The sequence below is a fragment of the Perca flavescens genome, chromosome 12 (assembly GCF_004354835.1).
Source record: "Perca flavescens isolate YP-PL-M2 chromosome 12, PFLA_1.0, whole genome shotgun sequence".
In the NCBI taxonomy this organism is placed as follows: domain Eukaryota; kingdom Metazoa; phylum Chordata; class Actinopteri; order Perciformes; family Percidae; genus Perca; species Perca flavescens.
This window is the reverse complement of record NC_041342.1, coordinates 30225168-30244780: the sequence shown is the minus strand read 5'-3', so window position 1 is coordinate 30244780 and position 19613 is coordinate 30225168. Positions and strand designations below refer to the sequence as shown.

The 19613-nt window shown below is 41.1% G+C and overlaps 1 protein-coding gene across 3 annotated transcripts in view; it reads right to left on the bottom strand.

Annotated features, from left to right (window-relative positions):
* The window catches only part of LOC114565192 (cadherin-6), a 78403-nt gene that overhangs the window by 34517 nt on the left and 24273 nt on the right, over window positions 1-19613 (bottom strand). For 2 of the 3 annotated variants that reach the window (XM_028593092.1, XM_028593093.1), the window contains exon 2: window positions 11017-11360. In XM_028593092.1, the coding sequence (XP_028448893.1) occupies window positions 11017-11235 (219 nt within the window). In that variant the 5' untranslated portion in view covers window positions 11236-11360. Of the gene's footprint in view, window positions 1-5878; window positions 5994-11016; window positions 11361-19613 lie in introns of those variants that run through there. The other variant, XM_028593094.1, reaches the window with a different exon arrangement.

The window sequence follows — 19613 nt, the reverse complement described above, 5'->3', positions numbered from 1 at the left end:
TTTGGATTCCTACTGACAGTTAGTTTTAGCAATGATCTTTTCCAAACATTGCAGGATAAGTCTGGTGACAGTCTTGATTTTTATTATTGGATAGGTCATGTTTTTGGCTCAGTGTGTCTGTCAGTTTGTCTGTTTGTTTGTCTGTATGAACGGAAACTGGCTCTAGGTGGGCGGCCATCTGCCTCGACCGGTTGGAGAGAGAGAGAGAGAGAGAGAGAGAGAGAGAGAGAGAGAGAGAGAGAGATGTTCATGCCAACAAAGCCCCTTGAAAGAAATTGAATTGAACTGAGAGAGAGACACAGAGAAAGACAGAGAGAGGGACATGCACAGAGTTGGTTTATTATCTGCAATTAAATCATACTTATCCTGTTTACTTGTATTTTTTATTATCATTATATCTTTTTGTTGTTTGTATGTATGTTTGTTCTTATGCTTTGGCAACACAGATGTATTGATTTTGTCATGCCAATAAAGCAAATAGAAATTTAAAAATTGAAATTGACAAAGAGAGAGAGAGAGAGAGAGAGAGAGAGAGAGAGAGAGAGAGAGAGAGAAACTACAATAATTAAATATATATATGTATATGACTCAATAATTATAGCAGTGGGCATAATGGAATGACAAGATAAACAGCGGCAATTATAGTAACAGTATATACTGTAGTTTCCTTCTATGTATGGGAAGAGCTTACTGATGCTACATGGATGGAGGGAAAAGAGGATGGACAGGCCAGTGGAGGACAGTGACAGATTCATATAAGACAGAAGCAAAGGACAGCAAAGACGGAAACACGAAAGAAAAAAGACCCAGAGTCAGCTCGAGACCGAGAAACAAAACAGAAATCTTCTAAAGGCAAGAGCGGCGGCTTCAAACGAAGAGAGCAGCCGCAGAAAGCCAGGGTTTGTGTGTTGCGCCTGAAGGAGTAAACATCCATCGGATCTGCTGGGAGATCTGCTGCTTTTTTCTCTGATACCTGCAGCAACGACCTGGCTCCCTCTCTCTCTCTCTCTCTCTCTCGCGCCCCTTGTCTCTGTCTGTATCTCTCGACCTCAAGTGGCTCGCTGTTCACCTTGCATCCCTTCATCCGTGCTTCACTCCTCCAGGCCAGGTGTTAGGGTGAAGCCTTTGATTGTACGTGAGTGTGTGTGAGCGAGCCATTATAGCTGCTCCTTCTCCCACTACCTGTGGAAGGTGTGAGCTGCTAACAAACACTGGCTTAGGCTAGATTTATATAAGGGTCTAATACCATTTTTTATTTATTTTATAAAACATCTGATCTGGCAGAAGTCTCAAAAACGATGTTTTTCTAAATGAAGTACGTTGACCTGATGATGACGATAGAAGGACCTTTACTAAAGTCAGTAGGATTCATCCTGCGGGAACCACTGATATCCCCATGACACCATGCACCAAATCAAATACAAATAAATAATAAATAAAAACCGCAAATGGAGCTGCTGAAGTGATATTAGAATTCTTTCGCTGCTTCTGGGTTTAGAGCTAGCCCCACAGAGATAAACATGACAATATTTTCCGTGGACTTGATGACTTCCAATCTTGTGTCTTGTGTTAAAGTGTTTCTTCGACACTTACTGCAATCGCAATAAGGGCTTCACTTCTATTCAATTCAATTCAACTTCTGCAGAAAATAGAGGAATCAGAGGACTTGTCGGCTCTACCAAACCTCGCAAACAGCCAGGGGTTAAAGTGGGATCAGGCAGGTGGGGGTTCTGACACCACTCCATATTCCATTCTTCAATGTAATACTTTCTTACCACTTTAAAGCCTCTATCCACTACACAGCACACAGCACGAACCCAGAAAACTCTTTTAAAGCTAGTTCGCCTGTTACTCTCATTATTTTCTTCTTGCAAAACACTGGTGAAGAACACCAAGAGCAATTGCCAGGAGTTGAGTTTTCATTAAAACAGAACTATGACTGGTGTATTAACTGTAAGCCAAATTAATTAGAGCACACACAAGGCCATATGACCAGTTGCTGAGAAGCATTTAAGAAGCTATTCTTTTCCAACTGAGTCTGCCCCCACAGTATGGGTTTTTAATCACATACAGCTGAGTGGTCAGCTCCTCAGCTTCTTTCCACTCATACCAACGAGCCTCGATGGGAAAAAAAACACTGCTGACTCACAGCCTCTTCTTCTTCCTCATCAAAAAAAAAAAAAAAAAAAATCACAATCTGCAGACTTGGCTTGTTGTTTTGCTGGGTTGTCAATGAGAGGATTCTCCTATCAACTTAATATCTCTGTTCCCACAGAAGCTCTGTTCCTCTGAACCAAAAAAAGAAGAAGCTAAGTCCCAGGTCCGCATAATCTACTGATGCAATAGCAATGCAGAAACCCTCTGAAACGTGGCTACATTATTTTTGACATACCTCTTTCGTGATCTGACCAAACAGACCGAAGGTTTTGCCCTTCGTCACCTATCCGGCCATTGGTTTTGACAGTTTTTTTTCTTTTTTTTTACTTGTTACCCTGCCTCATTATGCTTCTGCTTAGGTTGACATGCATTTCAACTGGTTTACACCCAAGTATCCAAAAGATGGGCAACAAATGTACGGAGAAACCAACATAAAGCCTGAGGTGTTGGGCCACAAGACGCTGCCAGAACAGCTTCCGTAACACTTGGCATACGTTCCACATAGCCGAGTTCCTTATAACCTCCGATTTATTCAGTGGCATGAATAGTCCTGGTGTTGTGCCCAAACTGACGGCTGTTTCCACATTTGAAAAAACAACAGAGCCAATCACAGCTTTTCCTTAAATGCAAGACTATGTAAGAAGAAAAAAAGAAATGTCCCTGTTACAAATTAAAAGCTGAATTCATATTTCTGAATTTAGAAATCTTTTAGATCAATATGTGTTATGAGTTTAGTAAAATTTGATGATGTGTCCAGTTTTTTAATTTATGACAATTTCAATAGTTTTATTAATTGTAATAGTTACTTACGTAACCCTTTAGCTTAGGTTAGGTAGATACTCCAAGAAATGACCAATGTCGGCACTTGCGGACCATTTGTATTGCAGAGTTCAAAGGGTTAAATGTAAAAGGGCCACTGACAAATAAAAAAGTAATTTCATTTGACATGAAATTACAGCAGATTTTAGCAACAGTGGCTCAAAAAGGAGTATGCTTGTAGGTATGAAACAAATAATGCAAAGCTGCAATAAACCAGATTAAAAAGATTCCCCTATCGGACACTAATGATTTTAATAAAACTTAAAGCCCCAGTGTGTAACGTGTTTAGCTGTTCATTATCAAAATCCGTGTTGCCCGTTCACAAACTTGTCCTTTTTCATGAATATTTACCACCACCATCAATTCCAAGCATTTCTTTTGGCTTGAAATTTTACATTTGCATTCACATGAACTGGGGTAGACGCTCCATATTCATGCTCCATGATAAAATACGTTAGCCGGTAAGGGACATACAGGACATACTGCTCCGCCTTTCACGTTTTCGCTGTCACATGATAAACTCACAGCTGCTGCTAATGTTGCTAACGGGTATCGTAGCTTCCCGGCCCCGGCCAGTTTGAAGAAGGAAACATGGAGGACCACACGTATTCAAAATCCAAATTTCAGGAACAGGAGTCTTCTTCTTCTTCTTCGCCCAGAAAGAGAAGAATGAGATTGAAAAGAGCAAGAGACCGGCTTTTTGAAGCGTGAAGGCTACCGTAGCTGTAATACGTACTTTGAACTGCGTGGTGCGAGAGAGTTGATTGAGATATATATGATTTCTAGATGGGAGAAATTCCTACACATTGGACCTTTAAGTCTTAGCTTCGGCTGGACATCGGCTGTTGCAGATGGTAAATGATATTGGGAACAACCAAACCCGCTCTAAACTTAATTCTGTACACCTCTGATGATACTGAGGGGATAATTAGACTCTTCCACACTTGCACCATATTTCAAAGACAGCAAAAAGCTTCTTTTTTTCCCCCCTCAGGGTCTTTCTGGCTCTCTGCTGATAACCCCCCACTTAACTACAGACACATACACACACAAACACATAAAATAACATTGCCAATCAGCAGTGTCGAGGGATGGGTCACACTTCATCTGCCTGGCTCTGCTGTATGAACAGGAAAAATGGTGTCACTGAGTCAAACATATAGACAATGTTTTGTGTATTCATAAACCAGTGATGTGCCATGAAAACATTTTGAGCCACTTTATTATATATTTTTCACATAGTCCATTTTTTCCAGCTTCTTCTCTCCTGTTGCACCTTTTCCCCCTCCACCTTTCAGAGGGTTTTCATAATTTTTTTCCTGAGCCTGTGAGCCACACGAGGTTTAAGAGATGCAGTGATAATGCAGCATGAGCACGCAGCATGTGTCTCATTAAATCCGTGGGAGGATTCAACACTATCATTTTTTCAAGAGCAGAACGGACAGAGGTGACCGTGTCACTGATCTCACCTTTTAAAGTGCTCTGTTTTCTCTTCGCTTCTCTCGTTAGTGCTCTAGTTGTGAAGGATTGTTAGGAAGTTAAAGGGTCAACTCGCCCAAATGAGGAAAAACATTTTCTCATTGCTTGGAGTTTCAATTTTTCAATCTTTTAAGATATAGACCTATTTCACGGCAGACATGTTGACATGTCATAATAGGAGAAGCGCAGGTGTATTCAAAACCCTTACTGATGGCTGCATTCCACTTAGGAGAGGCCCTGATATTAAACCATTACTGATGGCTACATTCCACTTAGAGGTCCTGGTATTAAACCATTACTGATGGCTGCCTTCCACTTAGGAGAGGCCCTGGTATTAAACCATTAATGATGGCTGCATTCCACTTAGGAGAGGCCCTGGTATTGTGCACGCTGACTCACTGAAATAGTGCTTTTCCTACTATGACAAGTCAAAAATGTCTGCTGTGAAAAAAGGTCCATATCTACCTCTGAAACGTCTGCTGCTTCCCAAATACCCAAATCCCAAAACAGAGGTGAAAGGAGTTTTAATTTGTCCTGCTCAAAGCATTGCAACTGAAAACCCATTGAGTAAGTTTACATGCACACTAAAATATTCCATTATTATTTCGAATATGACAATATTCCGAATTTAATACAGGTCATGTTAACAGCATATCCATTCCGTTTGAATTTTCCGACTTAAGGCCCTTTTCCGATTTTAGCATTTTCCCATTAAGACATGTGGGATAGGCGGTTGTTATTCTGGTTTTAGAAGCATTCTTCGTACATGTATACAGCATTCGGAATATGCGTCTCAGTGTGGGTTTTAGCCACAGTTTGGGACAGTTTACGGCCTCTTGGCGTTTATTACGGTTGTTGTACACAAACCAACCAGCCAAGTTTGCAGGGCTGCGGTAAAGATGCACGCTCAAAGGACTAAAAGGAGAAACACAGCTACATCTAAACATTCAGAAAGACTTGGGTTTCAACAGTTTTTTTGGAATATGCGTCACAACAACGTCATTTTTAAGAAGGTGGTTGAAGAAGGGACAAAAATCCTGTTTTGCACGGCTGCATGTAAACGGGAACATTAGTGGAATATTCACTTGCGTTAGCCATGTAAACAGCTTAGTAGGAATATTGTCTTTCGGGGAATTAGGGCAAAACCTGGAATATTAAGTGCATGTAAATGTAGACAGTGTCTCAGTGAGTACATTTTTAAGTTCACAGTATGTCCTGGTTTCCTGGTCATCATATTCAGGACATGATGTTCACACTGTACATAATAACCTGGATAAACTATATCTGTAAACATGGCTGTTATAGTATTTTCTGATTGTCTGCAGCGGTGCAGGTGTGTATGTATGTATGTCTCCAAACTCAGCAAATGTCATGTCATTTCAAATCAACGTCTGTGTCCATGTTTGTGTACTAACTGAGTTACCTCAACAGCTGAGGATGAACTCTGTGGACTGTCTGGCTGTGTGGACTCTGCCGGGTTCAGGGTCTCCATCTTGATCGTGTGGCAATCAAAGGATTCTGGGGCATGTTTGCCTTTACTTGATATCAAGGGAGAGTTGACAGAAGGGCTGTGCGTTCAGCACATCCAACCTCCAACGCTATTTCATTCATAACAACTGAAATATCAAATAACATCACAATTGACTTTATCATTTCTGGTTCAAATATTCTGCTCTAAGTGTCTAACAGTGAGGAAATAGTACTAAATGTTACCGTTTCTATTCAACTGTGAGCGTAAACTCGGGTTACGTCTTTACTGTTCCTTCTTAAGTCAACATGCGGTGTTACCGTTTCAATCTCTACTTCTCTTTCTTCTGCCCCCTCACCTCTTTGTCTTCTTAAAGCTGACTTCTTGTTCTGTTTCTTTTCTTTTGTGCTACCTCCTGTGTCCTCCTTTTCCTGTTTATTCCCAACATTGCAAAACCTACATCTCCTCTGTTTCTTCCTCTCTTCCCTCGTTTCCTTTGCTCCCCTCCCCTTGTCCTCCCTCCCACTCACTCTCTGCCCTTCTTTCCCTCCCTCCCTCTCTCCTTTTGATCTTTCTCTCCAGCAGTGTTCAGTCTGATTTGATCTGTCAGTCTGCAGGGCGGCAACACCTCCATGCTTTCACCTAACAGGAGCTGACGAAGCCTGCGAACATTTCACCGCAGCACTTTTCCAGAACAGAGTAGGCTTTCTGGAGTCCTTACGTGTCCCAGATCGCTGTCTCTCCACTGACATATTTCCACCATACAATCACCTCCAGGCTGACAATGGTACCACATTTATTTGGTACCACAGAAAGACTTCTGCTCATTGCTGTTTCTAACTTTTATTGAAAAACCCTGCAGCAGTGGGCTTTACTGTGGTGGTAGGATTCAGAGATCCGGGGTTGCACGCACTTGGACTTTATCTTGTAAGTGCAGCAAAACCAACATACTGTATTTATATGTTAAGATTAAAATACAGACAGATACATTATAGTCTTCTTTACCACTATAATAACCGTAGACGACATTAAACACATGCAGGGCATTCTCCTTTGCCACAAACGTGGAGAATGAACTGTCCAAGGACTGTAGAAATGTGCACCTGACTTTTGGGATATTCAAGAAATTGTTGTCAGTAAATCATTTAAATACTGTGACTTGATCACACATAATTCTTCCTGAGCTATGTGAGAAAACAAGATATGAAATTTTAGGATGGTTTTGAATTAAGCCTCTTTTCACAGGCAAAGGACAGTTCAACAGATGGCGGTGATGCAACACGTATGGATGCCAACCCAGAAGAAGAAGAAGATGGAGGCATGGCTGGATGTGTGTGTGTGTGTGTGTGTGTGTGTGTGTGTGTGTGTGTGTGTGTGTGTGTGTGTGTGTGTGTGTGTGTGTACGCGGCGGAAAAAATCTCTTCTTATTTTCAGGAACATGGCGGGCGAGGAGCTGTTTTTATCTGGTGCCAAAGTTCTTGTAATGTGTATAATATTCAATGTTCGTGAAAGAGCTGGCGTAAATGCTTAACCGTGAACTTGTAGCAGATTCAAATACGGCCTCGTCGGAGTCTGGACTTGGAGTCTGTGATTGGTTTGCTCTCTCCACGTGAAAGCGTTTTTTCGTCAGATTGACGTTAACTCTATACGTGCTGGTCCAGACACAGGCACAGGCGTTCCAGTGTTTCCCCTGAAGGGTTAGCAGGTCTTGAAGTGCAAAAGTGACTATATAGATTTCCCTGAATATTGATCCCTGCTCCCATTCACACACGACCCCATGCAGGAAATCCCTTCTTGCCACAACCAAGTTGCCTAGATCACAATTACCTTGGAAGTTCTGGATGATCATAGTTGACTCTGCACATGAACGCACCACACACGGACTCAAAGCTACTTGTGTTACTTGATTTGTCTTCCTGTTCCTGTTGATACTGGGGGGGGGGTTTGGCTTGACAGACATGGAGCTGGATTGGAGCATGATGAACTCAACTGAGGCCTAGAGTTGTTTGTTGTTTACTGTTCTTACAGGAAAGGGATGATGTCAAGCAGAGGGAGGGCAATGCTTGCTGTGTAACTGAATATTAATACACTGGATCACAACTGGGTACATATTCGGTTTTAGACGATTCTTAAATGTCTACAATCCATGGTATCAGGAGTAAAAAAAAAAGTGACGTTAATGTTTGCCCCCGTCCCTGCTAATCTGTCTCTAAACCATATTGTTGTCACCAACACATATCTGTATCTGAAGCACCCAGCAGGACCCCTGCTGTGACGGCAACACCCCAGCAGGGAGGAAAGTCTGCCGACTCTGTGGCGCTTCTCTCTGTGTTTACCTCACTCGTGGCAAACTCCTGTTTGTTTCAAAGCTTTTTGCTTTGTTTTGTGCTGTCAGATGGCAGGCTTCATACAGAGCAGCAAGCACAGCTCCCAGCATCTGGCTGCTGATCAAACAGCACAGCTCCATTCTGCACTGTGGGCTAACTTCACTAATAGGCCTACTAGTCAGCATCTCCTCTAGATATTAAACAGAGCAGATGGAAAATCCCTACGTAACCCCGCTATCTCTGCACAGAGTACGGTAACACTACACACCTTATCGTTACCAGTGCAATATCTCAGCAAACGGCATGTTTCACGTACAGCTTCAATAAGGGCCTTAAAGAGACGGATTTTATGGCTGCAAATTCACTACAGAGGTCTGTGTGGATGTCTAGGGCTAACTCCTGCCGACGCATAATTGTGACAAACGTCGATGTAGATTGACGTAAAAGTCACATCAAATCCGCCTCGGTTGTTCACACTGTGGCCGCATTGAAAATAATCAGACGTGGGTCTGATTCAGGACCACATAAGGAAGTGGTCTAAATCTGATTTGGAAAAATCAGATCTGGGCTAGATTTGAGTGTTCACACTACTTCTGAAGGAGTCTGACCTGTATTGTGTGAATAGTTCTCACTTCATTTAATAGTGTATGCGGCGTTTATCTTTTTGCAGGGTGCAAATTTTCCACTGAAACAAGTTAACCTTTGCAGTAGTGGCGGGCGGATCGATCCAAAATATTGATAATATCGATCCCAACGTTGGTATTGATATTGATCAATACAATTGTAATGAGATCCATAATTAAGTTTCAGTTTCTCTCCAGTGTGCAGCGCTGCGGATCATCAAAGAGGCGACCTGGCTGTCTGGGTCTGTGTAAGTGCCGCTGCGTTAAAGCGTGGAGCAGGCACACTTTGCTCCGCCTCCCCTACTCTTGTGAGTTGATGTTGTACTGTCACGTGACTCAGCGGTGCCAGGCAAACAAGCAAGCAAGCAGCCAGGCAGGGCAGTGGCCAGCACCACACACACACAAACACACACACACACACACACACACACACACACACACACACACACACACACACACACACACACACACACACACACACAGAGATGGAGCAGAAGAATGGCAGAGAGGAAGAGAAGAGCCGTGTGGCTGTATTTTCAGGCCAAAAATGAAACCACAACAAGCTGTATAATTTGTTAAAAGGCTGAAAGATGCAGTGGTAACATAACAAATTTATACAAGCATATGAAAATTCTGTCCTTGGTTTTAACTTATTAATAATCCAAATGTAAAATTGGTTTCTGATCCATACCAAATATTGCAGTATGGCACACCACTAGTTTGCAGCTCTAGAATTTTCCCCTTTGAAAAAAGAATGAATTATATAAATGCAAATGTGGTTGTGTCTTTTTAAGAGTGAGAATACTGAGACAGAAATGTGATAGGTGGATATTATGGAAATGGTGGGAAGTATGTGGTGATATGCAACATATATAACATACTTAGGATAACAATGAGAGGATGAGGACTATAGTACTGACATTAACACATGAACCACATGAGTCTCTGTGCATGTAAGATGAGAGAATCAGGAAGACACCTTCCTGATTTATTCATTTCACACTGCACACTCCGTCTTTGTGCCTATCCTGCCATATTCTTCCTGTCAGAATCTCTACCTCTTTGCCCTGAATGCGTATACTGCACAGCGCAGTCACCAACACAAGTTTTGCAAAAAATATCACACCGGTGCAATTTTAGAGAATCTATTTGTGTTGTGAAAACTTCTCACGGTGGCAGGGTGAGGAAACGCGGCTGCAGCAGCGGCGCTTACAGAGCTCTGACACACATCCAAAGTTACCGAAAATACATGCTGTACTGTGTGTTCAGGGTACTCTGCACTGCGTTTGGGAGAAAGTCCCTAAAGCCCCTGTGTGTAGAATTTTTGTGTGAATAGAACCATATTTTAGATTACTTTGGTGGTATATACGTTTTTGTCTGTAGAAAATGAGTGTATCAGCAGGTCTTGCTGTTCCTAACAGTGCTTTTTAAATCTTTATTTTAAATAGGACCACTGGGGCGCCAAAGTAGTTTTTTAAATTCAAATCCTACACAACGTGGCTTTAGCTTCAAGTAGTGAAAATACAGCTTCATGCAGTAAAAGTACAGCAGTTTTCTTAGCTTCATGTAGTAAAAGGAAGTTTTCGTTGCTTCAACGTTTTTTTGTCATTTTTTTCATCCCAGGGTTTTCCCGCCTTTTTTTCAATTTTTTGGGGCTTTTGTAAATGGTGTTGTCGCCCTTTTCAATGTTATTGTCTATTGTTTTCGTGGATATTCACCAGTACTAACAATGTAGTACTGATCAATAGGGGAGCGTGCCTATGTTCCCACATTTCTAAGGTTTTTTTCAAAATTAGGCCCAATGTTCCCACATTTCCTTTTTCATAAATTTGTATCAGATTTTATCCCCCTTTCTCCCAATTTGGTAGCCAATTACACCCAACCTATTATCCAGTAGCAATGGACTACAGATGGAATGTAACCCTAACCCTAACATAGGGCCTAATTTTAAGGAAAATCTTAGAAATGTGGGAACATAGGGCTGTGGGAACATACGGCCTAATTTTCAGTGAAAAAATAATTCTTAGAAATGTGGGACCATTGGGCTGTGGGAACATAGGGCTGACCCCAATCAGTAGAATATGAGACTATATCAATGTTCACTCACTGTGAGTAAAAATGGAGGCGGTGGCACTGTGCTTACCTTGCCAATGTACTGGTAGTCGCTGCCTGTGTACTCCTCCTGCAGGAAAAACTGGTTCCACATCCAGCCGCGTCTCACTCTTTTGAGCAGCTTCTCTCCTCTGATCGCTGGGCCAGTTTTCTCTCCATCTACTGTCTCTCTTCTTCGTCCGTTCAAAGACAAAGCATCCAGGGACAGGCCGAGACACAGCCATACAACGCCCAATGAGATAGTCCTCATTTTATCTGGAGGGGGTGTAGGATGCACAGGTCACAGATGTTTTATCTTCCAAACTGGATCACCTTGAATTGGGAGATGGCCCTATCAGTCATAGTCCTTCAGGTTTTGACGGACTGGGGAAGGGGCTGTAAAAGAAGCAGAGCGACAGTAATGAGTACATGGCTGGGCTAAGCATTGCAATTCTGACGAGGTACCCCCAGGTTTCCACAAGTTAAATTTAAGGCTTTTTAAGACCTTTCTAACACCATTTAGAATGAAATATAATACCAACTTCATGAACATACTGGCAAAGATAGGGTATCATGGAATATCAGAAACGATTGTAGGCTATACAAATAATTGTTTACCAAGTACTTGAAGTTAATACAACATTTTATTGTAGTACTCAATACATACATGCTTTGTGACGATAGGAGTTATTAATTCTTATAAAAAAGAGCAACACAAATGTTAGACCTTTGTGAACGATATTTAAGACTTTCTAAAGAAAAAGAAAACTTTTTAAGGCCTTAGTTTTCGAAATTATATTTAAGACATTTAAGACCCCGCAGGTACCCTGTCTGAAGTACCATGTCGGTGACATCCTGTGTTCTTTAACCCCCGAATGTAGCGCAGGCAGATTCTACTGGAACATAGTGTCAGTTTCAACAAATATGACGGAAAGTTAGTTTTATAAGTCTTACCTACTGCATCTTTAAACAAACCAACAATGAAAATCCCTTGAACTGGAAAATTTCCCTTCATACTTTCACAGTTGAACTTTTTGAATTCCCCTATCAGAACACAAGACTCGCAGAGGTTACTCGCAAGATGCAATGTGCAAAATCCTCGTTTTTTTCTTGATTACTTTGTTTCTGTGATCGCTAGGAGCAGAAATTAAAATCGCAAATTGCCCAGCCCTGAGCACACGCAGACTTTATATTACACAGTTATTTTTTTCCTGTCAGATCGTTTTTAAAGATCTCGACATTTCCTGACCGCACTCAAAGGCATTTTCCCACAGAAAGAGAGAAAGAAGAGAGACGGTGCTTGGGTTTCGATTTTCGTTACCCTCACAGTGTATTATAACACTTTGTCTTGTGGCAGCGCTAATGGGGATGTTTCCTGTTTACTGTACCAGAGTCTCACACTGCCTCAAAACCGACAAGTTTGATCGCCAGTTACGTTGATGGAGAGAGAGAAATATGACTAATAGTAATTAAAGCAGCGGGTATAATGGAATGACATGATGAACAGTGGCAATTATAGTAACAGTATAGATAAAGACAATAATTAATTTATAATAGTATATCAGGTGTTACGCTATTATTATCAGTTACAATGACCCTTAAGGGAATGAAAATAGAATTTCTTTTGGTTGAACAAATGCTTTATCATAATTGAAAGTTGTGTCTCCCTTAAGAAAATATAAATAAAAATATTTTTGCAATACTGTAGATAAGCAAATGTACACAGTATTTTAACCGTCAATTTTCATACCACGGTATACCGTGAAACCGGTATATCGCTGCAAGTGGTTTTAAGTTACCACCATTAAAGCGCAGCAATCCTGCAGATGTTTGATGCATTCAAATAATGCTTTCCTTGACGGAGTAAGCCCAATGGCTACTCGCTTGCTTTTTCAATCGCTGTTGAGCTCCGTCAGTCAAACCCCTCATGCAAATGCTTCAAATTAAACGATGAATGATGTGTATAATTTCATCCCAGTTACCCAACAGCTACAGTAAATCAAAAGGGCCAAGTACCTTGGATGAACCTTTTCACGAAGAGTGAAAACTCAAATGAGACACCCACACAGTTCCACAGAGAGTTCTCTAAATCTCATAAACTCAAAAACAATTTGTACACGCTCACATATCCTTTTTTTTTACCCTGACAACGTGAAATATTCCCATTTACCACGGTTGTCTCTACATAAACACATCATCTTTTTTTCGCCTGGCATTAAGAGAACAACGCATAAATGCACTCCCACTCCCACCGCCCGGCCGTACAGTCATTAGTGACACACGGAGAAAGCAATAGAGTCAGACTATCATTTGACTTTAAAACAACAAAGGCAGAAATCCAATGAAAAGGCCACAGAGAGACTGTAATAATAAGAGCAGAGACAGAACATCACGACATCAGACAGAAGATGTTGACGAGGTTATGAAATATGAAAGGTAAGTGGCATCTTATCTTCACTAGCTACGGCTACTGAACCTTTTATCAAGATGTGTTTTTACACAATGAAGAGTATATTATCACAATGTATTTTACATGATTAAGGTCATACTGAATACCTTTGTGCACAATTTCTATTTTTGTAATTCTTTAAAGGTCCCATATCATGCTCATTTTTAGGTTCATACTTGTGTTTGGGGTTTCTACTGTAACATGTTTACGTGCTTTCATGTTCATAGAACACTGTTTTTCTCATACTGTCTGTCTGAGTATACCTGTATTTGCCCTCTGTCTGAAACGCACCGTTTTAGCGCCTGTCTCTTTAAGCCCCCATCCCCGAAAAAAACACGGTCTGCTCTGATTGGTCAGCATTTCCGAGTCTTCTGCATCTACGCTCTCAGAGCCTCTGCACCGTCATTGCAGCCGGGGAATGACTATTGCGGCACTGCAGCAGCACTTTCTACCTATATACAGTATAGTTGTGACATCACAACCGTACAGAAGTCCTGGCGGCTCGTTTAAAGGCACAAATACATTGTATTCTAAATACAGGCTGTGTGCATTACTCTGTGGATTGAGCATGTTGATACTTTCACAGTTATTATGTAACAGCTCAACCTGTTTTATAATAAAAAGACATGGAAATCTTGTTTATAACAATAGGGGACCTTTAAGCATCTGCTGTCCAAGACATCCATCTCTCCATAGCCATCTCTTAGCAAATAGATTTGAAGACCTTTCTCTCTAAAGCTGCACTAATAGATGCTTTGATGTAAATGTATAATGTGAGTTTAGTGATGAACCCACAGCAAATTATCACCAACTCACCAACTCTCAACATTTGAGAAGCCATCATTAGAAACTGTTTAGAAAAGGGCAGGCACTAAATACCTGGCAGGTGATTGGATAAACCATCTGTCTACATCACGCAGGCCGTTGTTCTTTTGAACCAACGGTAAGTGGTTAGTTCAGAAAGGCATTATGTTGAAGCCTGACAAGATGGATTTTCAGGCCCGACGGAATTTTCGCAGCTTTTCCGCAGCTTTTGAAAAAATTTAAATTAAACTTGTCCACCACAAACAGTAAGACTTCTGCAGATTTTAATTTTTGATCACCGCTGAAAACTTGAAAAATATTCTCGCCAGAATTCAGCTGCCGTGCAAGGTATGCAGTTCTCAGCTTCATGGAGCATTTTAGCCCCTTTTAGCTCAATGTGTTGGTTTTCAAACTCTGCTCTTATCAACCTGGTTTCCAGCAGCAGCAGCAGCAGCCAGCTGTTTTCAGCTAAAACGCGCTGATAAGCCTCTGTACACTACCTGCTCAGCAGCACTCGGCACAGAGACGCTGTTAGAGACGAGCTGGTGAACACAGTGGAGCATCCAGCAGCTTTGGGGCACGTTTAATTGACTTAGGCTCGTAGAAGTGCTTCAGAAACCTGCGTTAATTGGAGAAATCGCTAAGATTAAGAAAAGATGTTCTTCCATTTCTGGAGAGACTGATTAATGCTTGATGATTAAAAATAAGATTGTTTTGTTGTTGCCCACATTAAATCCATTGGGTTCAATCCAGGTTTAAATGTCTAATCATCACATTTAGTGGTTAAATCTTGATATTTACTGAGTTAATCCTTTTCGGTCGAACCACGCATTAAGGTTTAAGGCTCGTTTACAGAACGTTTCTCTCTCTCTGCTGCTCACAGGAAATAACATGTCATCTTAGTGCCGTTGTCAACTTGTTATATAGTCTGTAGGTGTGATTACACCAGTGGTTAAGGTGAATATTTAACAGAACGAGAATATCTCCTTCCCCGCTCTCCTGCATGCATAATTTCAGGATATAAATAAACGTTTCCCTCAAACATGATTGACCACCGATGTAGTGGTTGTATAGCATCTGAAAGACACTTTCCAAAAAAACTGCCTTTGTGCACTTAAAAACTGCACTGGATCAATAAATCCATACGCATTCATGTTGAAGGATCTGGAAGGAACGCATACACAGCAATTATGACACTGAAAGGAAATTTGCTTTTATCTTCCCACACAGAGCTCTGTCAGTGTCTTGCTGCAACAAGCAAAATGCTCTTTTTTAATCTGAGCTACTTTCCATACAAATGTACGTCATTGCATTCAGTTGACACAGCACAGCAACACCTTGTTCACACTAGATCAATGTCACATTTTTGGGGTTCAGAACGACTTTTGGACGATAAAGAGTAGGGCTGGGTTTTAATTTTTTTTTATTTAAATCAATGTTAATTTTAATGATCTGATATTGATTAAAAAAAAATCCAGATTTGATCTGTGTCATATGAAACCAAAAGACCTAAAGGAATCCATTGATACCAACTATGTCATGCTAGCTTGTTGGGAAGGGGGTTAAGTAATGCTCCAAAGGTAGGCTACATTTTGGCGAGGGAAAAAATGGGCATGGCCGTTTTAAAAGGGGTCGCTTTGACTGTCACCTCAAGATATCTGAATGAAATACTCACTGACCGTAGAGTCTGTAGAGCTGCACATTAATGTGTTGACTAATACATAAAAAGTACATTAATGCAACTGCCTTGGGTTCAATTCTTAATGTAAACAATATTACTTTAATAATGCACCCGGTTAGAGGGAACCTTTGTAAAATCAAAACAATTGTAGAATCTCTTTCATATCCAAGCCAAATTGGTTTTGCAACGGAAATGTCCCAAATCGTAGGGTAGGGTAGGGTGGTGATGGCGCAGTGGATATGACACATGCCTTTGGTGTGGAAGATCTGGGTTCAATTTCCACTGCGATACATCAACCAACATGTCCATAAGCAGACACTTAACCTGTAGTTAGGGCTGGGCGATATGGAGAAAATCAAATATCACGATATTTTTGACCAAATACCTCGATATCAATACCGCAACGATATTGTAGTGTTGACTATTGGTGCGTTCACAAAATATTTACACAATGAGATTTTTGATAAATAATCATCAGTAATGTGGATATAATGACTAAGTGGGTAAAGGCAAATAATAGAACAGTTACAACAGTCTGGTCACTTTACTGTAATGCAGCCTTTAAAACCAGGAAAAGACAACACTTATGCCATATTACGATATTACGATTTCCAAAATCTAAGACGATATCTAATCTCATATCACGATATTGATATAATATCGATATTTTGCCCAGCTCTACCCATAGTTGCTCCAGAGGCGTGTGGCCTCTGACATATGTAGCATTTGTAAGTCGCTTTGGATAAAAGCGTCAGCTAAATGACATGTAATGTAATGTAAAAATCCACATTGAATCGGAAATCGACTCAAAGCGGGACCTTGTGAATCGGAATCAAAGAGAGACGAAGTCAAATCAATTCAGGAAATCGGTGACGATACCCAGCCCTAATAAAAAGTGAAGTGCTTCTTTGAGGCTGCTCATTGAGGAAAGACAGACGTGATGATGAACCGACTGATTGATCAACTAACTAATGCTCATTGTGAGCTGGCAGAGCTTGATTTGAAGAATAATCCACCACCATCAGTTCACATTTACAGCCCTAGGGTGCAGCCCTGATGTGCAACAGTGGTTTTCACCCTTTGGCCATCACAACACAACTGTAGCATAGCTTCACCGGCATGGTTGAAGCACCGTAATTCCTATAGCGCAATGAAACCATTACTCTGACCAATTAATGTATACAGTTGCATTATTCTCATATCCTGCATTGTAAAGATATTTCATCTCCTTGATGTTATTGATGTTGTTGAAGCCCTTGACTGACAAATACCAAAGCAGTCTCCCTCGCTCTCTCCCCCCCCCGTCTCTTGCCCTTCCTTGTCTCTATCTTGCTCTGTCTAATGTTTCCTTTCCCGCTGTCTGCCTGTACTACTTTAGTCCCATTAACTTGGCGCTGTATGAAAAGGCTTTAATTTAATCAGGTGAAGAACACACAGGAGACTGATTGATTCTGGCTGGACGTCTTCACTCGGTTTTTTAACGAGCCTCAGCACTCCATTATTGTGCAGGGAAAGAGGCTGGAGCCTTCAAGTTTTCCGGTTCAAAGGGACTTTTCCCCCATCGCATAGTTATTCTAGTGTGTATGTGAATGTGTGAAGATGCTCTTAAAGCACTGCCGGCCTAAGACCAAACCCTAAAGAAGTCAGCACCAAAATCACAGCAGTTTACATCCACACTTATATTCCACTATTATTCCAATATTCTGAATTTGGTACAGACCATGTAACCAGCATATTCCATGTGGAAATTAACCATTTTCCGAGGCATGTGGGATATGCTGGTATTATTTGGGTTTTAGGAGCATTCTTTTGATACATATAAAGCGCATTTGGAATATGCGTCTCAATTGGGGATTTACCGCAGTTTGCGGGAGTTTGCGGCAGTTTACGGCATCTTGCCCATTTACGGCTTACAGTCAGCTCTGTGCGTTGCAGTGGTTGTTGTACACAAACCAACCAGCCAACAGGTTGCAAGGCTGCGGTAGCAATCCATAAAAAAGCCCACATTTCAGGTCGGAAGAAGACTTCTAAACTACTTCTATACATTATGAGAGACTTGACTTCGACGGCGATCTTTTCTAGAAGCTGGTTTAATGTTGCACGGTCAAACAAGTCCGCCACAGCTGGAGAACTTTCAAAGAACCCTACTTTTGCACGGCTGCATGTTAAATAATATTAGTGGAATATTCACTTTCATTAGGCATGTAAACAGCTTAGTCGGAATGTTGTCTTTTTTGGAATAAAGGCCAAATAGGGAATATTATGTGCATGTGAACGTAGTCATTATAACAAGCCAGCGACAGATCCTTTAATCGGTAGTGCCTGAAGGCAAGCCTTGATATTTCTCCATCACAAGTTAGAGGTCTTCAAGGAGAATACAAATTTCACAAAACAGTTCACAACAATTTAGGTCATGTTACTAAAAACCACATTAATTTTACATCGCTGCACATCATAAGTATACCAAAGTGTTTTAGAATGCCAAATGCGTCCATCCTTCCAGGAAAGGATTTCAAATCGTTTGGGTAGTAGTGAGTTCTATCACACTCCTATTACTTTTTCTTTTTACATCATTTTTGTTACATAGAATGAATACAGTAAGCTGATCTGCCTGATCTGTATAAACACTTTTATACAGTGGAAAAGAGTAAATATTTAATATGAACAATCATGCAGAGAAGTGTAGGCTGGATCTTGGAACAGCAACACCAAAGATTTGATTATATCTTGCCACGCTGATTATTCCCCAACAGGCTTATTATGTGTGAAAATCACACTGGCTACTAAATTGGAAACTTTCCAAAAACTCTGCTGTGATTCCTCTTTTATCCAAACGGACTTTGAAACATGTTGACAGGGTGTCGCTGTACAAATATCAGTGGAACTCTTGACACAAAAAGAAAAAAATCTATCAGCTGATCTTGAGCACCATCTGCTTAAAGGGCTTAACTGTACAAACTCAGCCACTGCAGTAACTGAATGTGAAGAAAGACTGCAGACACTGCAGTGATTAGTCAAGCTAAGATTACAGGAGGAAATTAATACAGAATGTTTAGGCCATCTTTCTGGCCACAGACATGGGGGCTACCTTATATATTGGGGTTTTTGCTTAAGGAGCTGTGGCTCCCCGGCAGCTAGGCATGGGCCGGTATAAGACTATGACGGTTAGATAACCGTCAGCAAAAATATCACCGTTTGATGTTTTACAGCTTTAAAATGTATTATTTTGAAATGTCTGGGTACAAAACACCTTATTTTCCATTGAACACAATGTATTTTTATTTTTAACCAACCTGCACACAGGCAGGGAGAGGGATTTCTAAACTGCACTTTCTGTCCTTGCCAACTTGTAAAAAAAAAAAAACGGTTACATGCTGCCAGTCCGACATGCCGCCACTCCGACATGCTTCTATTCCGACATGCTGCTATTCCCTAACCCTAACCCCTAAGCCTAACCCTAACGGAAACAAAAATTGTCAGAGTGGTGGGACGTTTGAAAACAATGGAAAACAATGGAATTAGACGTCAATGTTGGAGTCGGGGTTTGTCGGAATGGATGGCGGAACCCAAAAAAACAGCTCATACCGCAGGAACGGTGTAACGGAAATTTTTAATGGTTTTGAAACCATTGAACCAGTAACCGGCCCATGCCTACCGGCAGCAGCCAGATATTTAGCCTGCTAGATATCGGGAATGTTTCTGTGAGGCATTTTTG